Here is a 24,945-nt window from a genome sequence, read left to right as displayed (position 1 = left end):
TGAGTACTTCAGTTGTCCAGTTGCCAATCAAAATATTTGAAGGAAATGTTTATTTTCTTCTCGAAATCACACCAGCTGCTGCACTAACTGAATAAGCCCATTTAGCTGTAAGAATTTAACCATTGTAAGAGTGAATTGAGTCCCCCAACTACTCCAAAATCTGACCCAATCTATCAGCGGAAATGTCAATGTTTTGGATGGGAGTTTGGGGAAGTGTGGAATGTGTATTAAATAAAAGCCATGTAAAGGTCAAAGCCCTGATTAGTAATGCCACTGTCTCCTCCTTAGGGCTGAGCTGCCCCGGGGATCTCGGAGGCCGGGACACACCCCATGATTTAATTGTGCAGCTGCAATTTGCACCTTTTGAGGACCCCCAAGTCCCCCCCAACACGTGGGCCGGGATAGAAACACGCTTTGAAAGCTGCTCAGCCCCTTTCCAGATAAAAACAACAGCGCTGCAGTGACACAGCAGCTCTCTCTCTGTCTTTGGAGACAATACAGGTCTTTCCTTGGCTGGGTGGCCAGGAGATAAATGCTAAAAGATGCCCCTGATGGGAGCCAAACCTCAGCTGGGTCACAGTGGCAAGGGCTGGCCAGGAGGTGGGAAGGGCTGGTCCGTGAAGCTGCCAGCCACAGAGGTTTCTCTGGGTGTGTTCAGCCGCCTCCCTTCAGACCACGGTGGGTTTGGGAGCTGCCTTGGATGGAGTGGAACTGGTCCCTGCGCCCTGGTGGGGTCAGGGCTGGTGGATCTGCTCTGAGGTCCCTGGAAGCCACCGAGGACATGAGGCAATGGACCCTACAGATGGTTTTAGGGATTGATGTGCATCCATCCCACAGGAGCAGTGGGTGCTGCCACTACCTCCTAACCCAGGAACACATCTACTCTGCCTGGAGGGGAGAAAGGGCAGCAAAAGCAACGTCAGGACCTCTTCAGTGCTGCAATGGTCCCCAGAAAACCAGCTCACCCCGGGCAGAGCACAGCACCAGGGCCTGAGGTACAGCAGGACCATCATTATCAGATTGTCTGCGACGTGTGGAACCTGAGCAGCTCCTCAGCAGCCCAGATACCACCTGGTCCCCACCTTAGAGATGTGGGGAGCTGGCTGATGAACCCAGTCAGCGATAAACCTGAGCCTGTGTGGATGTCACACAGCAAATACTCACACTGTGGGAGACACACGGAGAACAAAGGGAATTTAAAGGGAACTTGATAGCGTGGCACTCCCCAAGTGTATAGAATATAAAATATCTTCAGCCTGGCCATAGATCACTGTTCTAATTCTACGCATATGTGTGCCTTGCAAAATGGTCCTGAAAAATGTAGCCCTGGGAAAAAAACCCTCCTTTCCTGTCTTACTCCACAATGATTGACGACAATGTAAACACTAATGATACTTTATGCTTCTGTATATAACACACCAGCATGTGTGTGACCAGTGGGGACAGACATTCCCGCTCTGGATATACCTTTGGCTGCTTTTTCTCTGCTCATTTCTGCCACGCTTGGACCTCCAAGCCATCTCTGAGCATTTTTCTGATCTTTGTCCCTCTCCACTTTCTATCCCCTGCTCGCAATAACTCCACGTGGGAGCGCAGAGAGGCCAAGGGAAGGAGAGGATCTCCATGGGAAGGTGCACGAGGTGCATCTGATCTCTGAAGGCCCAGCTCATCTCTAGAGAAGGCGCCGCTCTCCTCCCCACCCACGCACGCAGGCAGGCTCTCACGCCTTTGTCACGTATGTTAACAAGTTCATTTGTTTCCAAGTCAGAGCCAACTAAAAAAGAAAACGGCCCCTTCCTCCCAGCCCACGTAAAATAGAGCAAAATATATTTTGGGGGAGGAGGGGAGGTGTTGAAAAAAAAAAAATTAAAAAAAAAAAAAAGGGAGGGTGTGAACAGCATCCGTTGTTACACGCCCATGGAGCACTGCTCTGCATCTGACAGAACCAGCTCACAAACTGGGTGCACGGACTTCCTCTGCAGGGCCTGACAAAAAAAAAAAAACAACAAAAAAACGCAAACCCCAAACCAAAACACAACAGGTCCTTATCACAGCATCACCAGGCACCACCTCAGCACTGCCAAGCACGTTTGCTGCTCACTTTTGTGATTCTCGCCGAACGCCGTGCGCTGCTGTGCACACGCACACGCGGCCCCAAACCCACCCCTGAGCAGCATAACCTCAGCTCCTGGGTCCTCTCCCACCCTGAATACACTGGGCAGCAGAGCAGGGAGATTCCCCAGGCGTTCCCAGCTCAGGGAATCATGCACCACATGGCAAACCCTTCTAGGTCCATTGGGATGCTCCAATTCTCCATTGGGATGCTCCAATTCTCTGGACCCATCCTTGTGGGGAGGACCCCGCGCCTAACTCCAGTGTGGATTAATGCAGAACCAGTTCAGCCCCGTGTCCTGTGCCGGCGGTGTCCTCCAGAGCTTACATTAGCTCCTCTGCCTCGGTGTTTACCCGCTCGGTGTATTTACACAGAGCAATCAGCTCCGCTCCCGCCTGCCCTTCTCTAGACTAAACAAGCTCAGCTCTTCCAGCTTCCAGCACAGCCTCGCTCATCCCAGGGCCCTCTGCCCGCATCCCCCTGCCCACCGCATCCCGCACTGCCCTCCGCTCCATGCCGCCCTGCTAATGAATAACGGTGCTAATTGGAGCGGGTGGGTGGGCTGAGCGGGCGCTCCCCTCCGCCCTGCCCGCGCTTTGCTCTTTACCTCCATTCAAAGGGTATTAAAACAAATTAACAAGCCCCGACTACATAAAAGGAAGCTGCTGGATTTACAACCCAGCCTGCAGCTAGACCACCTTGCCTGCCGAGCAGGTTTGGGCCAGGCCACGTGTGCCGTGGGAATGGCACAGCGGAGAGGCGATGGCACTGGGGGCAGCGGTGCCCGGGCTGGGGGTCTTCACCCCGCTCTGGGCCTGGCACTGTGGATCCCAGCACGCTGGAGAATCCCGTGGTAAAGGCAGCACGGCACTCCTGAGGCAAATCCCGAGGAGTTTCTTTGCTGTTCAGCACCCTGAGCTGTGCCTAGGGGACGGCCACACATCCATGGCACAAACACAGCGGTGGCAGCGCCTGGACTCTGTCCTGGGGTAAGCTCCTGCCCAGCACTGCTCTGTGCTTCATCTGTGACTGTTCCCTGCCAAATTCACTGGAGGGACATCACAAACGTAAAGGAGAGGAGCAGAAAAGCAGTTTAAAGATAGACACAGAAGCCTGAAAGCAGGCAGGAAACCCATCTCGAGCGTGTTCCTTCCTCTGAGGCTGAAGCTGAATCCCACAATATGTTCTCTTCCCACTAATGCTTGCCTAGCTTCCTTTGGAAACAATTTAGTCTCTGCCCGTGGTAGAATGTTTTTATCCATTAAGAAACGGATATTTTAAAGAAACCATAAGTCAATCTGGACAGGGATTAGGAAGCAGCAATTCAGGGTATTTGCTGGGCCCATAATTCAGGATTTAACCTCAGACCAGCCACGTTGCATTTCGGAAACAATAGGGGCGCTTGCTGCCTATGCCAAGAGGCTTCTTAAAAGTAATGTAATACTTTAAAAATGTATATTTAAAAAGAAAAAGAGAGAGAAAGACTTTACTTTAAAGGCATATGATGAAGCATTCTGCTGATGATAAAAATGTTGCTCCGGCCTGAAGTAATGGATTGGGAATGAAGCTGAGCAGATTCCAGATCAGGAGATCTGAAGCTCTTCACCAGTGAACACAGAGTCTCCCAAAAAACATTCAGCAGGCACGAGGGCTGGGAGAGGCTTGCAAAAGGATCTGACATTTACTGTCCTCCCTGTGAAATTGAGGGAGTTTGGCTTCTCTGGAGCCAAGAGAAGAGTGTGTAAGGGAACGTCATCAATCCAAACAGCTCACTCTGGTACCGAGGAGATCCTAAAATACCTTTGCAATTATTCTGGTGAGCACAAGGCCCCTCCATGCTGCTGGACACAATTGCTTTTGAGTGGTTGAAGATGTTTCCACCACAGGACTGGAGCGTGGGCGGTCCCGCTCTGCTGTGCTGGGAACAAAATGGTTCAGCCTGAGCTACCACCGAAACACGGGCAAGGGAGGACGCAGAGAACGGGGGCTGCTCCTGGGGAGGACGTGTGTCTGTCCCCAGCCCACCTCCCCTGAGCCTGAGGGCCCTGAGGAGCAGCTGAAGGCAGACAGCAGAAGTCCCTTTAACATCTTGCTTCACTTCTGAGAGAGCTGTGCGATTTTTTTTCAAGCTAAAAGGCAACCGAAGCAGGCACGCAAGGCTCTGGCTTCGCGTGCCCCGTAATAAGGAACCGTTTGGAGCCATCCTAATGACAGCTTGGTGTCTCGCTGCGGGGATGGCAGAGCTGGGATTGCAAACACTCAGATTTTCCAGACCTCTCTGGAGAAGCACTGGGCCAAATCCTCAAGAGAGGCTCTGCTCGGCTGAAGCCAGGGAAGCAGAGCTGGATGGTGAAGAGGCTCTGCCTGTGTGACCTGCCCAGCACTGGGCCAGATTCTCATCACAGCTACAGGGCTGAACACAGATTTACCCCATTTACCCCCAGAGCAGCGCAAGTGGGGAGGAGATCTGGTGTGTGCAGGGTTGCCAGTGTCTGTCCCATTTAGGGACAGGCATGGGAAGGGTCAGAGCCGCTGCAGTACCCTGGCACTGGAGAGAGCAGGATCTGACCCGCTCGGCCTCGGAGCCGCGCTCTCTCCTCCCGTATTTCCTGGCATGCCCTTCAGAAACCATCGGCTTTCTCTTACCGGGAGGGCTTTGGTTTGAGACCATTGAACCTCAGGATGATCATTTTACATGAGGGCTATTTATAACCTCCAGGGGCTGCTTTACTGAAAGCCTCTGCCAGTGGCTGAGGGCCAGACCCTTCTCCCACTCCCGGCGGCGTCCTTGCCGTGATCTCCACCATGGTTTTCCCTCCTCAGGAGGAGAGACTGGACTGGGCCAGAGCAAAGACATCTCCCAAGAGCCCAAATTCTCCCAAAGATAAACACTGCCTAAAAATCTATGTGACGTGCTCAGGGATTTGAGGTGCTGGGATCCCCCTGCAGCGGCTGAGGCTGTTCCTGAGCATCCCAGCTCCCAGCCTGCTTCGGCCAGGAGCGGATTAGGGAGTTTGCACAAACTGCTTGGTCAGCAGAACAGGGAGGCCGAGCACCCCCAGCACATGAGCAGAGAGAGCTGGGCACTGGTGGAGGGGAAAAAAACCCACTCCCTGTCCCCCTACTCTTAATCCCTGCACAGGGATGCTAAAAACATTAACCTTGGGAAGCACCCCATAAAAGATAGCGGAGGCCGGATGAAGCCCAGGCTGCCCCATCGCCTCTCCCTGCTGGTATCTCCTTCTGCTTCCCACTGATCAGCCTCTCCTGTGTGTTACCCAAGAACGTGCCAAGTCGTGAGAATTACAGGCCTGTTAACTCCCGTGTTGTTCTTGGCACGGGCCGGGCTCCACTTGCTCGGGTAAAAATTATGATCTTTGTGAATAAGCCGTGTGTGTGTGCGCCGAGAGAAAAAAGGGGGTTTTAAAATGATGGTTATGATTGGTCATAGCCAGAGCTGTGTCAAAAGGACAGGGCTGAGATGAAAATTACTGAGCTGGTCCTGCTCCGAGTTAGGCTGGGAGGAGCCCACAGTCATTTTAAGATGGTTCCTCCGACTCGGGAACAAGGAGCCAAGAGCAGAGCGTGCACAAACCGCCTTTTGCAGCATTCCTGGGACTTCGGATTCACTCCGCAGGAATGATTTCAGAGGCTAATTTTGTGTGTCTCCACTCCTGCTGTCACTTGACATTTGGGAATTTGGCAGGGGCGGTAGCTTGTGGCCAACCCCATTTTTTTTCTCGTTGGATTTGTGTCATCACCTGATTCTTCGCTCCAAACGACGCTCTTTGGGTTTCTGGCACTGCAGGGGGCTGTGCTAATTTAAAATACAAATCTTTTTTTTTTCTTCCCTCAAGAATCTCTTTCTTTATGATGCGGCCAATGGGACAAGCCTAGAAAACTCTTTCTCTCTTTCTTTCTCCCTCTTGCTTTTTTTAAAAAATCCCAAATGATAATCCTACACAAAATGCCCGTCTTCTTCTCATAAACCCTGCTAATGTCAATGAAAATTCCAAGCGTGGGGATTTGCATTTCAATGAGAAATAAATTAAATTTTCTCTGTAATTTTGGGTTGGGAGGGGCGGCGCAGCTTTTACAGTTCGGGTTAACATTTTCAAACATGTTTTCACACCCCAAACCCCCTCTTTGCCAATGACACCGAGGCTTTCAAACAACCATATCCCTTCCGAAAACACAGCACGAGGGTTTTGGGAGCTTTTTCTGTCAAGCTTTCCCAGAAGGAGAAGTTCCTTCATCGAAATTCCAAATACAGACAGCTTAAATGCTGTTCCTTGACGCCCTGTTAGTATCTCTGCTGATTTCTGAAGGGAAAAGAACCAGCGAGACTAAAAGTGCAGGGAAAAGCAGCACAGAAAAGGACGGGAGAATGCTCTCTTAACTCATCCTGGTGGCATCTGCCTGTGCAGAGGGACAGGAGCAGCACAGCAGCTGAGATATTTTAATCCCTTGCTTAGCCTGGGACTGAAATCCCGGGATTAGCAGCCTGCTCTGTGTCAGGGAGCTGCCGTGGCAATTCCTGCCCCTGTGCTGGCAGCGGATTCCTGGGGAACGCCCAGGGACTGGGGAGCTCTTTGCCGTGGGCAGATCTGGGCAGAGCAAAGGCTCCGTGTGTGTGTGTGTGTGCCCATGCAGGTGTGCATCCATGTGGGGAATTATGCCGGAGCTGGGCGAGGGATCACCGCTCCTGGCACCCGCACAATGATAAGAAACCGTTGGGATTAGCATGTAAAGCAGGGAACAGCCTCCCCGGCTGGTGCATAACCACGGCGCGGCTGCCTTCATGTCAGGGGAGCTGCTGGGTTCAAAGGGTGCTGCTCTCACCTCCCTCGCACTCCTGCTGCTCCCTGCCTCCTCCAAACCCAGATCTGGTGGCGCAAAAAGTGACTGGATGGGTGCAAAAAGCGACTGGATGGGTGCAAAAAGCGACTGGATGGGTGCAAAAAGCGACTTGATGGGTGCAAAAAGTGACTCGATGGGTGCAAAAAGTGACTTGATGCGTGAAAAAACGCCTTCCAAGGTCAAGAAATCCACACAAACCCTTCCCTGGCGCCTTAACCACGGGAGAACTGGACTCCAGCTCTAAAGCCCCATCCAGAGCTTGTTCCCACTCAGCCACGAGGAGCACGAGGGTTCGGGGGTGACGCTGGGACACTCGGGTGGTTACCTTGGATTGGAGTCTGAGCCTGGGAGCCGAAGTGGCTCGGGGTGCTGAGGGATCCACGAGGGTTGGGTGTTGTCGGGGTGACTCTCATGGACTGGCGCAGCCGTTCCAGCTCTCCGTAGCGGTCGGCGAAGGGTTTGGCTTGGTCTTCCAGCTTTTGTCTGTGCCCTGGAACATGATAAAAGAGTCTGGTATCTGATCAGCTCCCCTTCGGCTGCAGCACGCTGGTTACACGCGGAGCCAGAGCAGCCTCTGTGTCTGTGGTTTGCTGTTACTCACTCACAAGGATAATGGGTGCCAGCCCCGGCAGAGAGCAGCTCCCGGGGCAGGTGGACACCGAGTGACCCACAGGGGAGGCTCCACATCATCCAGAAGGTCACCAGTCAAGGAGCTGGATCGGGATGCCACTGCCTGAGTGACCAACCTCCACCAGCCCTCACCCACTCTGAACACGGAGGGGAGACACGTGCAAGGCAGAAGAAACCGTGTCCTGGCAAAGTGGGGACTGGGCAACCAGCAAACATTGAATTTGAAGTATTTTCTACATGGAACCAACTCTCATCTTACTCCAGCTGGGTCAGAGCCGAGTGGGGCTGGAGGAGGTGCAGGAGGGATGGGATCAGCCCTCGTTGGTACCACACCATGGCCACCTCACTTTGCTTCTCTCTGTTCCTCCTTCCTCCCCATAAAACGGGCAGACTAATCACCCACCTCCCGCAGGCAGGGCAGCAGCTAATGAGCCTTCATAAAGCACTCCCAGCTCCTTAGGTAGCAGCTGCTGGCACAGGGCAATAATTATTAAATTTATGCTAATCGTCCCGAGGCGAGAGGCGCGTGAAACGCACTTGATACATAACTTTCACATTTTGCTGTATTAATCATCTCCAAACGGCTTCTCTCTCTCTCTCTCTGGGCCGGATTCCAGTCTCAGTTACACCCGCACAAAGCTGGAGGGGCTCCAGAGGAGCCTCAGCTTTACACCAGTGCGGGGTTCAGACTTTGGCTTCTCCTCGTTCTGCCGCAGCCAGACTGCCCCAGACACCTCCAGCTCTGTGCACCTGCCGCCCAAGGGACCTTGCCCAGGTGGCACCGCCTCACCCCGGCACAACCCCAGTGCTCGGGGGCACCGGGGATGTGCAGGCACGCCAGGAGAGAGAAGCTGGGGAGAAACCCTTCTGCAGCACTTCAGAGAGCCGGGCCTTATCAGATCCTCCAGGCCGACATCCACCAAGCCGAGCCCAGCTCTTGGTGGCTTCTTTAAAAAGAAGACGAAAAGGAAAGCGAAGAGGCGCGTTGTAAAAGGCGATAAAGGCAGGCACCTCTCGCCCGCACCTCCCTGCCCTTCCCCCTCGCATCTGCACAGCTCTGTGAGCTCGCTGTCAGTTCACAGCAAAGTCACACAAAGTCCCCACACTTCCCCCTCGCTAAACCCAACGTCTGGTGTCTCCTGAGCTCTCCCTTGCTTGGCTCAGGCGGCGCTTGCCAGGCTGTGGGGATGCTGCGTGGTTGGGATGGGAGGGAAGCACGGCTCCACAGGGAACTCACACTCCCAGCTTTGCTCCAGGGGTGTCCCACCAGCAAACCCCCTCCCAGCCACAGGTTCTGGGGGCTCTGACCCCTCTCTGCTCTCTCCACATCCAGGTGAGCTGCACCGTCTTCTCCAAGCTCTACAATCCCCAGACTTCCAGGGATGGGAGAGTGCAAACCGAGGGAAAACGTGCTGGCAGCAGAGAGGAAAACCTGGGGAGGACGAGCCCAGCAGAAAGCAAAAACCCAGAGGTATCTTGAAAATGCATTTCCTCCTCTGTGTGAAGTAAACCAAAGAAACCTCAAAGCAAGGCCATAAACGATGTCTGTGTGTCCCCAGACCTCAGGCACCTCTGCATTATCCAGGGCCTTTGGAGCTGTGAGCAGCATCTGTCACACGGTGCTTTCTCCAGGGCAAAAGTGTGTGCACGATGTCTTGTTTTAACCCACATTTTAGTACAGAAGAAGAAAAACAGGGTTATATTTCACCTTTACCCAGTTTTCTTGGGTAGAGCTTTGCAGGAAAGCCAAAAGGACTTCAAAGACCAAGCTCCCCAGAAATCTAATGAAAATTAAATTCCCTCCCTTTATCTCAGCACAAACCCTATCCTGTGGTGGTATCTGGCATGTGACGGGGGAAATCCTGAAAAAATATATCAAGTGATCTCTATGCTGATAATGTTTTTAAAGATTATTCAGCCGTGCAGCCCCACCAAGGGCTTCATGTGGCTGTGTCATGCTGCACTCCGGTTGCTGCGGTGCCTGAACGTGGGCACAGCCCCTGGGCTTTGCCAGCCTGGAGCAAACACCCCCCAGAAGGGGCTGGTTTGTGGGGAGACCCCGCAATCACCAGCAAAAAACCCCAAACCCCTGAAAATATCCTGCTGAAAAGAAAGTGAAAATCTGGATGCAAATTTGTCGGGGTAAACACGAGGCTGGTGGGATCAGGGCTCTTCCCAGTTCTCCCAGACCCTCTCCGGTCTGGGTCCCCACGGGTGGGACCTGGCAGCCCCAAACCCCGTGAAACGAGGCAGAGAATGAGTTAAACCCCACCAGCTTGGCCTGCCAGCCCTCTTTAGCTCAGGCTGTCTCCCCAGGACTTCCTGCCGCTTGTCACTTAGGGCTGGGGACGTCAGACTTTGTCACGCAAGAGAGAATCGCTGTTAATGGGTTTCTTTCATCAGAACAACCTGAGCTTTTTAATTTCTGCAGCGGTTGGCTTCATTAAAAGCCCTTCCCCATCTGCCCACAGCTGTCACGGAGAGGAAACCAGTGAACAATAGCTCATACCTTAGAGAACAGGACGGTGGTTTCTACCTTCACCCGAGCACTGACTCAAAGCCTCCCGAAGCCCGTGGGTGGATTTTCACTCGACTTCAAACAGCCCCAGCCCTCATCCCAAGAAATCTGCCTGAGAAGCCTTAATCACCCCAACCTGTGACTTTTGGGGCACAAAAGGCACTGGGGGGGTTGGAGATCCCCATTTCCAGCCTTGCAGGTCGATATTTATGGAAATAAATATTGTGGAGCTGGGCACCATCAGATGGTGGCAGCTCCTGACCTTGGGCACTCGTTGTCAGCAGCTCCAGGGTTTTAAGGCTGGATCGGGTTTCGGGATCGGTTAACTCCGGTATTGGACGTGACATGATGTAAACATTGACAGATCACCTACGATCCTGATGTAACAACAAGATCTGTATCAGCACATCAAACAAACGATCCCATTGAACACTTCCCAGCTGGAAGAGCCGACGTGAATTTGACACTTTAGGCCAAGTAATAAGAAGCACGCTGGAAGTTTTGGGTGTTTCCTTGGAATGCAGACAGCGAAACTGTGTGTGCCACACGAGCTCAGGGCCCTCAGAGCTATGATTTAAAGACATGCTTTCTGCATTAAAATATTTCAAAGACCAAAGAGAGCCCTGCTCTTCCTTCTAGGAGCGTGCAACCTGATGTGGCTTCCCAAGCTGGGACCGGGATGGGGTTTCCAGGATGTGGAGGGGGAGTTCCAAAAATCAGCTGATTTCCTCAGATTATTGAGATGCAGAATATAAAGCTGCTCAAAGGTAGAAAAGGGCTGCAGGAACTTCATGGCTCGAGTGACGCCAGAATCTCAGAGCTGAGAGATTGGATTAAAAACAAAAATTAACCACTCTCTGGAGCCCCAGATTTCTGTGTGGATGGAGGGAGCTGAGAGCCAAGAGGAAGCACAGCCCAGCTGGGCTCAGAGCTGGGTGTCACGCTCAGCCCCAGCCCCCGGCTCAGCCCTGAGCTGCCGGGGAGAGCAGATGTTGGGAAGTGGCTTGGCCCTCCCCAGGAGCCTGGCTGCGGAATGCTGGCGGCAAGCTGGAGAGGAGGAAACGCCGGGAGCACACACACACACACACACTGCAGATCATCGCCTCAGCTCCAGCCAGGAGGACACAGCAGCCACGAGAAGGTGGCACAGCAGCTCGAGGCACGCTCAGCCTCCTTCAAAGCATCCCCCTGGCATTCCAGTGTCCTCCCACCAAATATTCCCAGGCTGGCTGCAGGGCTGAGCCGAGCTCGTCGGGAGCAGTGCCTGCCCAGAAAGCCATGGCTCAGTCTCTACACGTCCCTGAGGAGGGACCACAAGAAAGCAATCAGCAGCGGATAGAACTCCGTCTCAATGTGCAAAACACCTTTCAGATCCCTCCCGTGGCCCTCGGAATAGGTACTTCAGAGAGACACGCCAGTCCTCCGCAGAGGCTGGAGTTGTTTCCCAGTCTCAGGCTCGGCTAGACTATCAAGTCCCAGCATGTGCTCCAGAAAGAAGCCACATGTGAAACTCCCGTGTTATGGGAACAGCAGGCCTGTCCCTCGCAGCAGATGCCGGGCTGGTTTCACCTTTGCACACCTCTAACACGAGGCAAAGAACACGGCTCAGGCTCCCCGCCGGAATCCCACCTCTGCACCCTCCACGGGAAATTCCCAGCCAAGAAGAACTCCCCGGAGCCCCACGGGCAGGGAGGAGGGATGGGAGGGCAGTGCAGAGCTGCGAGGGGCTCAGAGGTGACGCAGGATGACGGAGGTGCCCTCCAGAGCCCCGGTGAGCGCCCAGGAGTTCACAGGAGGGGATCCTTGGGAGGCACCGTCCCTTGCGCTGCCCAACAAAGTCAGGCACAGATAACTCATTATTCACATGTTTGAAGTTGGCCTGCTTACGCCATTTGGAAGGAGAATCAGTCACGGCCGGGCTTTGCTTTGGTTTCCTCTGGCTTTCGTGAGACACTGCTGCTACTGTCTTTCTGCAGCTCGGGGAGAAAGGGGAGTGTGGCGCAATGAGCCCCGGCCCGCACGTCCTGGCACAGCCTTCACACCAACAACCAAAGGAAAATAATATTTAAAGGGGTGGGGGAGAGAATTAGGAAGGAGGAAAAAAAAAAAGAAAAAAAAAAGAAAAAAAAAAAAGAAAAAAGGAAAAAAAAGGAAAAAAAAAAAAAGGCTGCTAATTTATAAAGCTTTTTTAGCTGGTGGTGGTCTGAGATGAATTGGCTGCCTCTAAAAGGATGAAAATAAATATCCCTCTTTTTGAAGGAAATAGGCTGGCTCCCGGCCAGCTGGCAGGAAGCACAGAGATATGTTGCATTTACAGTAGGATTTTTAGTGTCTGAAGCTGCAGCATGGGAGAGATGTTCGTTCTGGGCAGGCTGGGATTGATTAGGAGGCTTCGGGAGCCCTGGTCTCCTCTCACTCCTGGGTTAGTGCGGAGACCTCTCCTCTGCCTCTGTCCCTGCCCACCCCGTGCCCACCCTGGCAAGTCTGATAAACCCTTTTGGGGCCTTTGATTGTGCTGGGAGAGCCCCAAACGGAGCCTTCCTCTGGAAGGAAAACAAAGCAAGGCATTAATTTAAACAGAAATCCAGAGCAGCGCTTCCAAAGGCTCTGGGGACACGAGAGCTGTGGCCCATTCCCAAATCAAAGGGAACATCACGCTCGGATTTCCACGCAACTGCAGCTCCAATGCCTGAGGGACACAGAATCCCTATTCTCAGGGTCTCAAGAGTCATTCTGGATTGACAGAAATATTTTGAAGCCCTTCAGAACGCAGGGAAAGCTGAGGATATTCTCAGCAGCGGGTAAAATTCATCAGGTTGAAGCATTCAGCCCACTCGTGCCTGGCTGAAAACCCCCACCAGTGCTTTCCTGCCTTTTTTCCATCCGTAAGAGCTCTGAAAATCTGCCCCTGAGAGCGCAGAGTGAACAGGGTGGGGGTTAAAAGTTGTGATTTACAGATGTGAAAGCTGCAGCCCGGGTGTCACAGCGCAGCAGGTGGGTGCACATCTGCGGGAAATCGGGCAGCTTTCAGAACAGGGTGCAAAAACCACCAGCCCTGACGTCCTCTCTGCAGTCACTCCCCATTCCAGGAAGGCAAAATTCACTTCGGGGCTGTGACCTGGTTCTCACGGAGTCAGGCAAACTCCCCGAGTCCCAGATTTCTGAGCTGGGTGCTGGGAGCAAGCCGACAGATCTCAAGGACATCCAGCTGCTATTGCCTCAGCCCGGGCTGAGATCAGATTTTCAGATTCCATAGATCCATGGAGAGATGCCAGCCCCAGTGAGCTCCTGCTGCTATCTAACAACCTGGACTGGGACCTACCAGTAGAGCTGGTTTCTCCCAGTTCACAACCTGTTCCATTAGGGCAAGCGCATCACATTCCTTGGGGTGACCCTGGGTAGGGACCAGCTGCTGGGCTCATCCCTGTGCAAGGAATGTGCCGCGGCTCAGCTGATGGAGCTGAGATGTCCCTGGTGCTGTGGGCAGGGAGCAGCACTTCGCTGTCAGGACCAGACCTGAACTTTCCCAAGGTTTTGAGGATGCTGAGAGCTGCTTTTCTCCTTTTGCAGAGCTGGAGCTGAGCCCTGGCATTGGAATACTGATCCCCTTCACATCAGGACTGCATCTGCAGAGCCTGGCTGCTGTAATCCTGCTGGAAAATCCCAGCTCTGCACTGGAAGGAGGAACCCCAGAGTGATGGCACCTGCACAGCATCCTCATCCTCATCCTCATCCTCACTGCACTGCTGCTCCCCGAGGCCAAGGGAGCAGAGCTGACCACGGGGAAAGGGGTTCCCTGCTCCCACGCCTGATTTGGGATGAGGAACCCCCCAGCACAGAGGTTCCCATCCCACTGCCAGCACCCCCAGAGGCTGGGAATGGCACCGGAGCCCTCCCTGCTCGTTGTGATCCTCCTCTTCCTCCCCTCCCTGCCCCGCTCCCGTCGCAGCAGGCAGAGACACTGGGAAGAGGAAAGAGAAGAATGCACACTCATGTCTGAGCCCCTTCCGCTGCAGGAGGTGATTGATGTGGGGCTGGCTGCAGGACAGGTGACTGCGCCCCGGCAGCGGAAGAGAAGGGGCTCGGGAGCTGAATTTCATTTCACTCTGAGTCAAATCCTCTTCCTCCCTCGGCCACATCATTAAAGTGATTGGTTGCACTGATAAGCCCTTTCTGGAGGCAGAAACAAGATGTGTCCTGCCTGACATCTGAATGTGATCTTGTGGTTTTGGTTGATAGTTCTGGTCCTTTAGCTGTTGTCTTCCCTGAAACGAAACTCGCCTTTTAGCATTGGCTATTTTTATTTTATTTTTTTTTTTCCTCCCTCTCTCCTTTCCAGGCTGTGACCCTTTGCTGAGCTCCTGGATCCTCCCAGGGGAGCTGGGCTGCATTAACAACCCTGGAGCTCCTAACCCTCCCCTGGAATCCCCGGGAATTACAGACAGGTAAACTGAGGCACAGGGCAAAATGCTTCTGCTCTGAAGCTCATCAATGGCCTTGCTGCACTGCTCACTAAACTTCCTTTTGCTGCCACCTGCACAGATCCCTTTGGATCATCCCCCTGCACCCAGCAGGAATTTATTTCCTTGTGTGTTTGAATTGTATTTGATTTTTTTTTGCTGTGTTTTTGAACAGCCTCTGACACAACCCGACACAGAGCACCACCAACATCCTCCTGGAAAAAACCCTCCCTGCGACTTAATCCCCCCAAACATCCCTAAATGACACCAGATCCCAGCAGGAAACCTTTTTGGTCAGTTCAATCCCTCCCAAATACAGGATCAATGCCCATTTCTCCGTCCTGAGTTATTTCCAAAGCCACCCCAGGGCCAGGTTTGCCTCTTCCACCCCGGCAAAATCCGTGCCCTGGGGTTTCCCCAAAGCTTTCAAAAGCAGGAGGTGTTGCAACCAATCCCAACAAAGATCCCTTTGTAGGAGGCAAGCAGAAATCATTTCCCTCTTCTGACTCCCAATATTGCTGCTCTTAGGAAACATCGGTGGGTTTTCAGGGGCAATGATTTTGGAGCTGTTCCGCAGCAGGAGGTTGGGAAGGAGAGGTGGAATTTACTGCGCAGGGGGATGGAATCATGAGAGGAGTGCAGTTACTGGAGCCCAGATCCTTTCAGCTGCTCTGTTCTTCCCTTTGAGGCCGGGGAAATCGCCCTGGCAGACACCTCTCATCCCTGTCCTGCTCTGCCCAGGGAATCCTCTGTCCCCTGGGACATCCCTGTGTCCCATGAGCTCCCCACCGGGGCTGGAGGTATTGCACTGGGCTGATTTTTGTCCCCGAGGGGGTTTTATCCATCCCCAGGAGCTGAGCCCCGATTCCCCCGGCCCTGGCAGGGTTAACTCCGGGAGGATTCACAGAATTGCCTTCCCTGCTGCATGGACAGTGGCCTCGGCAGGAATTGGGGCATCCCCGAGGGGGAAAACTGGGAACCCCGAGCCTGCCCCAAAGGCTTCTGCAAAAACTGGGAACCCCGAGCCTGCCCCAAAGGCTCCTGCAAAAACTGGGAACCCCGAGCCTGCCCCAAAGGCTCCTGCAGGAATTGGGAACCCTGAGCCTGCCCCAAAGGCTTCTGCAAAAACTGGGAACCCCGAGCCTGCCCCAAAGGTTCCTGCAGGAATTTGGAACCCTGAGCCTGCCCCAAAGGCTCCTGCAGGAACTGAGGAACCCTGAGCCTGTCCCAGAGGCTCTTGCAGGAATTGGGGAGCCCCAAGGCTCCCCCAAAGGTTCCTGCAAAAACTGGGAGCCCTGAGCCTGCCCCAAAGGCTCCTCCAGGAATTTGGAATCCTGAGCCTGCCCCAAAGGCTCCTGAAGGAATTGGGGAGCCCCAAAACTTCCCCAGAGGCTCCTGCAAAAACTGGGAACCCTGAGCCTGCCCCAAAGGCTCCTGCAGGAATTGGGGAGCCCCAAAACTCCCCCAAAGGCTCCTGCAGGAATTGGGGAGCCCCAAGGCTCCTGGGTGCCCCAAAGCCTTCCCACTCCTGCAGGCAGGGCTGGATCAGCGCAGGGAGCAGCAGAGACCCTGAGCTGCTGCACAGGATCCATCCCACCAAAACAGAGGTGGGGTTACCCCGATGCAGCTCCATCCCGAGGGTACCCCCGGGATATCCAGGGATTTCCCAAGGGAGAGATGCCAAAGCTCCGGGATGGGCACCTGGAATTTCCTCAACCAGCCTCAGCCCTGCCAGAGCTCAGGCAATAGGGAAGCCATAAAGAGCCACTCAGGATTTCCTCCTCTTCCTCACCAGGGATGAGGACAGGCCTCCAGAAGTGGGAAATCAGCTCGTTTTAAGTGCCGAGTATTAAATTAGAACAGATTACAGCAATCTGACGTGGACAAATCACTGTCCAGGAAGTGCTGAGGTCATTTATTTATTGAAATTATCTTGAATTGATTTTGTTGCAAATTTCTTTTTTCTCCTTATTTTTTTCCTTCTTTTTTGCCATTTCCTTCTTTTTCTCTCTCTCTTTTTTTTTTTTTTTTTTTCCCTTATTCCCAGACAATCTGGGAACTGTCTGTGTATTTATTTCTAGCTAAGGACAACCAAGGGAATAGAACAAAAGGCCTCAATAATACCCAAAACTATCACCCCACGGGAGCACTCCAGCGCCGAGCCTGCTTTTAATTACAGCAAACATCTCCAGCTCCAGCTTTACACAGCCCCACGAGGGAGCCTTTGGGCCCAGATAAAGATCTGGAATTGGACAATACTGGCACAACCCACCCCTGTCCCGGGTCTCCACTGCAGCTTCGGAGAGGCACAAGACTCTGCAGTCATTTATTCTCCGAGCCCTTCCCAAATCTCTGAGGATAAACGTGCAGAAAGCACAGGAGCTCTGCCTCCAGCTCCAGAAAGTGCCTGGAGGAATGTGGGAGCAGGGGGTGGTTTTGCTGCTGCTCCTCTTTGGCTCCCATCCCGTAACTCCAGCCCTTCCTCCTCATCCTCAGCGTTTCAGGCTGTCCCCACTGAGCCACGCTCCTCTGCCACTCAGTGAATCCCAGTTTCCCTGTGTCCTTCCCAAACCCTGCAGAGTCTCCCAGCTCCTCTCAGAGCTCCTTCAAATCATAACAAAACCAAGGGAAAACCTGGGTTTATCTCCTCTGAGGAGAAAACACCGTCTGGATTTACACAAATCCCCTCAGGGCACGGGTCCAGGCCACCAAAAATCCCGAGGCAGGGTGGCCAAAACCCCTCCAGGCTGGACAGCAGCTCAGCTGGGGCCTTCCCAGCCCTGCAGAGATAATTCACCGTTCTCAAAGGTAACAGCAATGTTTCCCTGTCATGTTTTCCCCCCCTTTTCCCCAAAAAAACCTAAAAAGGAAACCCTAAGAGATGCTCTTTGTTCCAAGCAGTGATCAGAGGTCAGAAATCCCACCAGAAACCATCACTGCTTTTAAAGAACCCCAAGCTCAGCACAGAAATCCCAGACTCAATCTGATAAACGGGCCACTTGGTGCTTCTGGTGGCATTTGAGGCACGAAGGCAAGAGGCTGCTGCTGCCAGGTAAAACATTGCACCTCTTTTACTGAGCCTCAGTCAAACAGGGTTTCAGGTTTGCTGTTTCTGGGAATAAATCTCAGCCACAAGAGATGGGGACGGCACTGGAGGGTCACTCATTTTTCTAGCACAATCCTGAGCTTGCTTTTTCTCTCTGGTTTCTACCAGGACTAAAAGTCAGGGGGAAAAAAATCCCTTTAGTGGAAGGTGTGGGTTGGAATAAGGTGGTTTTTGAGGTCCTTTTCAGCCCTGTGATCCTGTGAAAGGCCTCGCAGCTCTGAACCCAAGGGAAAAGGATTTAGGATTTGGGCTGGTTTTACCTCGTATTCAGGCCAAGAGTTCCCAAAGCACGAGGTGAGGGCAACCAGCACTGTGGGGACAGCAGTGCCACAAACACCTCCACAGCAGGGACCAGGAGCTGTCCCCTGCACACCCCAAATTCCTCATCTCTGCACATCTCAAAATTCCTCAATTTTACAAACCCCAAAATTTCCATCTCTGCACACCCCAAACTCATTTCTGCACGCTCCAAAATCCTCAGTTCTACACACGCCAAACTCCAATCTGTCTCCAACTCCCATCTCTGCACACCTCAAATTCACCTCTGCACATCTCTGCACACCCCAAACTCATCTCTGCAAATCCCAAACTCCTCATCTCTGCACATCCCAGAATTCCCATCTCTGCACACCGCAAAATCCTTAATTCTACACATTCCTCTGTTCTGCACACCGTAAAATCCTCATCTCTGTGCACCCCAAACTTCCTCAATTCTGCGCACCCCAAAATCGTCTCTGCACATCCCAAAATTCCCATCTCTGCGCACCCCAAACTCCTCAATTCCACACATCCCAAATTCATTTCTGCACACCCCAAACTCCAATCTCTCTCCAACTCCCATCTTTGCACACCCCAAACTCATCTCTGCACACCCCAAAATCCTCAGTTCTGCATACCCCAAACTCATCTCTGCACACCCCAAAATTCCCATCTCTGCAGACCCCAAAATCCTCAGTTCTGCGCACCCCAAAACCCCCCTCCCTGGCACCCCGGGTGCTGTTTCCCGGCTCGGGGCCGGGCTCTGAGCCCCAGGCAGCGCAGCCCGGGCTCAGCCGCGGCTCTCGGAGCTGTGACAGCCCCAGGAGCAGCGGCGGTTCCTGGAAACGCCCCAGCACGGGGGAGGTGAGAAACCTTCCCACCCGCTGGCTACGTGACAGGGGACAGCCACAGCCCGGGGACAGCCGCAGCCCGTGGGGCCGGGGAGCCACCGCCGGGGGAGCCTGGGGCCGGGCACGGCGGAAAAAAGCTGCAGGGACAAGGTGGGAGAGGGGATGTGAAATGCTCTGGCCACAAGTCCCCCTCCTCCCGGTCCCGGCCAGGCTGGGGACACGTTTCTGTCACCTTTCTGTCACGTCTCTGTCACTTGCTGTGGTCACAGCAGCCAGAGGGGTGACTGAAAGCTCCAAATCTCTGATGAGGCACGCCCCAAAAATGATGAGGGCAGGAGGCACCAGGATCACAGTGCTGCCAGGGTGAGCAGGGACACAGCGGGGACACAGGGTGACAAATCCCCCTGGGGACCCTTTCCCCCTCAGCAAGGACAACAGCAGTGGAATGGGAGTGGGAAAGAAGAGATTAAATCCAAAAAGGGTTTAAAAAGTGGGGAGAGGGGTTAAAGACTGAATGGCAGGGGAAAAAATATACCCAACCAACCAAAAAAACCAATAAAGTCCGAGAAGGGGAAAAAAAGGGGAATTTAAGAGGGAGAAAAAGGTTTTGCACAGGAGTTCTGGGCAGAAAGGGGCCGGAGCTGCGAGAGGGAGAAAGGAAAAGTGAGAGGAGGGAAGGTGAGAGCCTTGGGAAGGGAAGGAGAAGGTGCTGGGGACATTCCCTTTTCCCCAGGAGCAGACTGAACCCCTCTGTCAGCTCCCAGCCCATCAGTCCCCCACTTTGGGCTTGTTGAGGTTATTTTGCAGCAGCCGTGGATGCAGGAGCCTTCTGCAGCTCCCGCTGAACTCAGCGCTGCAGAAAGGAGGGGAAAAGAAGGAAATTCCACAGGAAGTTCAAATATTTTATTACTTCCTGTTTGTACAAAGTATGTCAACACTTGGCACCCGCTGTGCTATTTGTTTAGAGCTAAGGTGCCAACTTGACAGAATGTCCCTTTTTTTTTTTCCTTCCCTCCAGATCTAACCCAGAAAGAGCTCGAGGAAAAAGAGCTCAGAGGGAACGGGGCATTGGGAGGAAGCTGAGGAAAGGCTCAGAGGAGATGCTCAAGGCACCGCTGGTGTCAGCCCTGCTCCTGGGGGATCCCAAAGACCCTCCCCTGCCCTGGCCGGGCTCTGCCGTCCCCCTGCCCTGCGTTTCCCCCAGCCCCAGCCCACCACACTCCTCCCGAGCTCCGTCTGGGCACAGCCCCAGTTAAAAGCCTCGCTCAAGGGCTGAGATGAAGCGATGGTTCGGGGCTGGAGGATGAATGGGGCGCTCAGAGATGGAGCCCAGCCGCAGCTCTGGCCCCCAAACCCCACAAGAACGTCGGCTGGAGGGATCCCGCTGCAGCTGAGAAGACGCTGCCCAGGGCTTTCCCAGGGTACCAAGACAAATGGCCAATTCTTTCCACATTAAGGGTGGGTTTTGTGCTCTCCACCAGCCCCACAGCAGCCTCCAGCGCTGAGCCTCACCACAGGAGCCAGCACACACCGTGGCCCATCTTTTGAAGCCAAAAAAGGGGGGGAAAAAAAATTCCTATTTCTATGCCTGCACACATTAAAACGCACGCGTTTAAAAGTGCACACAGTATGTGTATACAGGGAAATAAAACCTGCGGGTCCTGCTGGCTGCTCTCACCCGGCACAGCCAAACCAGGCAGAGAGCCCCAGCTCGGTGTTTGGCCCAGGGGTGGGATGTGCCAGCCCCAAATGCCACCCCAGTGGCAGTGCCAGGCTGCTGTGCCCAGGAGCCACCCAGTGGCAGGTGAGCCAGGAAAAGCACCTCGGCTTTCCAGGATCAGCTTACAGCTGCTCTTTGCACACCCAGGGCTTCTGCAGGGCAGGGAGGGGATAAAAATGTTATTTCGTTCTTTTTGTAAAAGTGATGCCTTCGTTTGAAAGTGTGGCAAAAAAAAAAAAAAAAAAAAAAAAGGGAATTTTTTTTAAAATGTTTTTCTCCCACTGGAAATTTGTCAACCATGAGTTCAAGCCCCAGGGAACCAAAACATGACCAACACATCTATGATTCCCTGAAAAAAAACAACTTCCAAACCAGCCACAGTTTGGGCCTAAACTTTTTCTATCAGCGATTTATGGGTTGGGGGAACGCGGAGATGAGAGAGAGCTCAACCTCCGGGGGCCACACGAGACAAGGGCACGAGCAGCAAACAAACACCACACAGGTCTCCTGGAGGAGCTGCAGGAATCATCACCAAAAAATTCAAATATAAAAAAGGAGAAAAGGCCAGGAAAACGCTGCCCTCGCCCCTGAGCCAGGACTGGCTGCTCCATCCTCGGCCTGAGCAGAACACGGCACTGCGGGATGGGGAGCTGCGGCTGCTGAAATGCTGAAATTCAGGAGGAACGGGTGTGATTCAGCGGGGTTTGGCTGTCGGGGAGCTCCGAGAGTAGCAACTATCTCACCTTGTATTATTATTTATGTATTCCTGATGATGATTATTATTATTAGAAAGGCGATCTGATGCAGCTGATAAGGGGCTGAGGCAGCAGCCACGAGGGCTGGTTTCTATTCCTGACACTCCTGGCAGAGTTGTGAAATCCTCTGTCCCACGACCCACAGGTGCCCCTCACCAGGGACCTGCCTGATGCTTCTGGCTTGAAAAAATACCCAAAAAAAAAACCATTTCACAACATCAGCAGCTGGGTTTCCTGCATCCCAGCTTCTAAATCCATCCTCGACAGGCTCCAAAATAAAATCAAGGGAAGGGGGAAACCCACCCGAGCCCGGTGCAAACGAAACTCCCCTGGCCTGACATCAAGGGACACCCATGGCCCGGCGACAGCAGCAACACAAACTGTTTTCTGAGGCGTTTTTCCGAAGGATCAAGCCTCCTCCCCTCAATGCGGGCACTGACAGCCTCGCACGCCACGGGAACAAACTCGCCTTTGTGGTCCGGCGGCGGCGCTGGGCGAAGGAAGGCGACACCCCGGTGAAAAGGCGGAGACGGATTTATCCCCGGGGATAAAACCCCAGCGCACAGCGTCCCCCCAGGGCGAATCATCCTCGTGCTGAGAGGAAAATCAAATAAACCCACCTCTGCGGGTGAGAGCTCCGGAGAGATTCCCTGGAAAAGGGAGAAGGGTGGGAGCAGCTCCGGAGCATCCCTCGCCCCCAGGCACCGCCTCGGCAGCGCAGCACGGACACGGGGCTGCGGGCGGCACAGTGCCTCTGCCTCCTCCCGGCTCAGCCTCTGAGAGCCCGAAAGGGAAAGCGGGGAAAGGCTCAGGGACAGGGCACACAGCTCCCGAGAGCCCGGGGAACCTGCTGCCGCCTGGGTTGGATCGGCCCCGAAGGCGAGAGAGGATCTTTGATTTTATAACCCCCCGGCGCAGAGCTGGGTTGTGCCTTTTGTGCTGTTTGTAAAGAGTTTTCTCAACATCTCAATTGCCCGGAGCTGGGCAATTCTCCCTCCGGGATGGCTCAGGGAGCTCGGGACCACGGCTCCGTGATGGGATGTGGGGAGGAGGGAGAGAGGGAAAAGCCGAGCAGCCAAAAGTGTCACTGCCAGCCCTGAGCTCCCAGTGCCCATCCCAGTGCCAGCCCTGAGCTCCCAGTGCCAGTCCCAGTGCCAGTCCTGAGCTCCCAGTGCCCATCCCAGTGCCAGTCCTGAGCTCCCAGTGCCCATCCCGGTGCCAGCCCTGAGCTGCCCACCCCTCAGCCCTCCCCACCGTGACCCCAAATGCAGCCCGCACTCACTGCGCGGCTCCCGGGGCCCGTCCACGGTGACTTTGATGGCTCGGTGGTAGGTGGCCACTTGCGTGGGGTTGGTGAACACGGTGATGGTCAGGGTGAAGCTTTTCCCTGCAGAGGGAGGGGAAAAAAAAAAAAAACAAAACCAAAATAAACCACAAGAGGAGTGAGGATCTCGCAGTGGTTCAGCTCTCGGAGAAGAGAAAAGCTGCTGCCGGAGCAGAGGGACACAAACCCCTCACACATCAGCGCGTTTAAGGAGCCGGGATTGCCCAGGCACAGAGCTCAGCCCTGGAGCCGGGATCTTCCCGGTGGAAAAGTCACCGATCCCCTTGGCCCGGCCTGTCCCCAACACCCAGAGCGGATTCCTGCCCTTTTCCCCGCAGGATTGTTCCTCCTCCCCGGTTACCCAGCGCTGGGAGCCGCGGGGTGCTGCCCTGGGAAGGAGCCGGGATCAGCCCGGGGGATCCCTGGGGATTCTCCCATTGGGAGGGAGAAAAACCGGGAACTGCAAAATGGGAATGAACCCGGCCGGCTTTGGCCACCAGCGACTGTCCCCTGAGGCCGGCCTGCCCAGACGGCAGGAGAGATTCAGGGGAGATGCTTCTGGAGCACCGAGCTGTCACCTTTTATCCAAAAAATAGGAATAAAGCAGTGAAAAGCTCTTGGGAGCTAAATTTTTGCAAGAAGAGCCCCTCTTGTCCCAGCAGAACAAGTTTCCACCTGCAGCTTGAGAATATCTTGATCATGGCAGAGGTGATGGTACCAGCCCTGACCCCAAAACCTTCCCGCAGCCTGAGCCCGGGGCTGGGGCTCTGTGTCCGGCCCGGGGGAGGCTCTGGGGGAACAGAAACCCCTCGGGAAGGTCTCAGCTCTCCCCCAGGCTCCCCAAATCCAGGCTGCCCTCGGCTGGAGGCTGCACAAAGCCCCGGGCAGGGCCCAGCAGCAATCCCTGCGCGATTTCAGAGGTCTGAGCCCCAGAGGTCTGAGCCCCAGAGGTCTGAGCCCCAGAGGTCTGAGCCCCAGAGGTCTGAGCCCCAGAGGTCTGAGCCCCAGAGGTCTGAGCCCCAGAGGTCTGAGCCCCAGAGGTCTGAGCCCCAGAGGGAAATCAGGTCTCAGACTCTGTGTGCTGGATTTCTGCTCGTCCAGCCTTTATCCCACAAATAAAAGCAGGGAGAAACCACCTCCTTTCCCTTTTCCCCCCGAAGCCATCGGGGGGTTTTCAGTTCCTGACCATCGGCTCTCTGCAGAACACCCGCAGCAAAACCAACCAGGATTTATCCAGAGAGGAGGGGGAAAAAATAAAAATAAAAAAATTGAAATTATCCCTCCTGGAGAACATCCTGGCCTGATCCCAGGTGGGAGAATCCCCCAGGGAGCAGGGAGAGGAGGGAAATGCTGCTGCTGAAGCCCACCGCAGGCACCAATCCCCACCTCAGCTCAGCTCTGGAGCAGGACCGAGCAGCGCCACAGCCCCTCTGCTCAGCCCCTGCCTTCGGGAGGGCAGGAGAAACGCAGCGATTGCCTTCGGAATCCCCAGTGCCAAGGTGCGGGTTCGGGATGAGCCCGCCGAGGATCCCGGAGCCACGGGAAAAACCAACCAGCGCCGAGGTTTTACGGGGAAAACCCTCCGCAGAGCCAGAGAACGGCCGAGGAGCGTGGGGAGAGATTATTTAGGGAATTTGCAGGAGGAGAGGGAAGGATTGAGAGGCAGCAAAAGCCGGCTGTGAGGAGGAGAACCCCAGAGCTGGGCCCTGTTTATACTGATTTAGTTAAATACTGAATTTGCACTGAATTTGCACTGAATTTGCACTGAATTTGCACTGAATTTGCACTGAATTTGCACTGAATTTGCACTGAATTTGCACTGAATTTGCACTGAATTTGCACTGAATTTGCACTGAATTTGCACTGAATTTGCACTGAATTTGCACTGAATTGTTTCTTATTATAATTTTAATTTAAATATTTTTTTTTTTAAATTCTCCACCTGAAATAACCTCCGTGCCCCGGAATCCCTCGCTGCAGACACAAACCCGGCCCGGGCCGGTTCTGCCTCTCTCCAAGCCCCTGCCCTGAACCGAAAATGACGATTCTGCCCCAGCATCACTTTGAGTCATTTCCCCCTTCTCAGGAAGCCGGGTTGGGTTTTCTCATCCTCAGCGGGGCTGGGAGCTGCTGGGGGGACATTCCAGCTGGGGGGCAGCAGGAATTATTCCATTTTATACAGCTCCATCTGAGTTTTAAAAAAGCCTATTTTACCCCCCTCCTCTTTATCTTGCACCTGGAGATGGGAATTTAATTTTTAGGGAATTGGGAGCGGCTCCTCCCAGCTCCCAGCGCTGAGGAATAATCCCTGACACCTGATTATTAAAAAGCCCCTAAAATCTGGGCGGTT

The 24,945-nt window shown here is 54.0% G+C and overlaps 1 protein-coding gene across 1 annotated transcript in view; it reads right to left on the bottom strand.

Moving 5' to 3' along the window:
* Positions 1 to 24,945, bottom strand: part of RUNX3 (RUNX family transcription factor 3) — a 35,044-nt gene that overhangs the window by 6,912 nt on the left and 3,187 nt on the right. Inside the window, exons 3-4 of the mRNA XM_066335511.1 lie at positions 22,554 to 22,658; positions 7,299 to 7,463 (exon numbers count right to left, since the gene is read on the bottom strand). Coding sequence (XP_066191608.1) covers positions 7,299 to 7,463; positions 22,554 to 22,658 — 270 coding nt within the window. The remainder of the gene's footprint in view (positions 1 to 7,298; positions 7,464 to 22,553; positions 22,659 to 24,945) is intronic.

The sequence above is a fragment of the Sylvia atricapilla genome, chromosome 24 (assembly GCF_009819655.1).
Source record: "Sylvia atricapilla isolate bSylAtr1 chromosome 24, bSylAtr1.pri, whole genome shotgun sequence".
Classification (NCBI taxonomy): Eukaryota; Metazoa; Chordata; class Aves; order Passeriformes; family Sylviidae; genus Sylvia; species Sylvia atricapilla.
The sequence above is the reverse complement of the archived record's forward strand: the minus strand, read 5'-3'. Positions and strand labels throughout refer to the sequence as shown.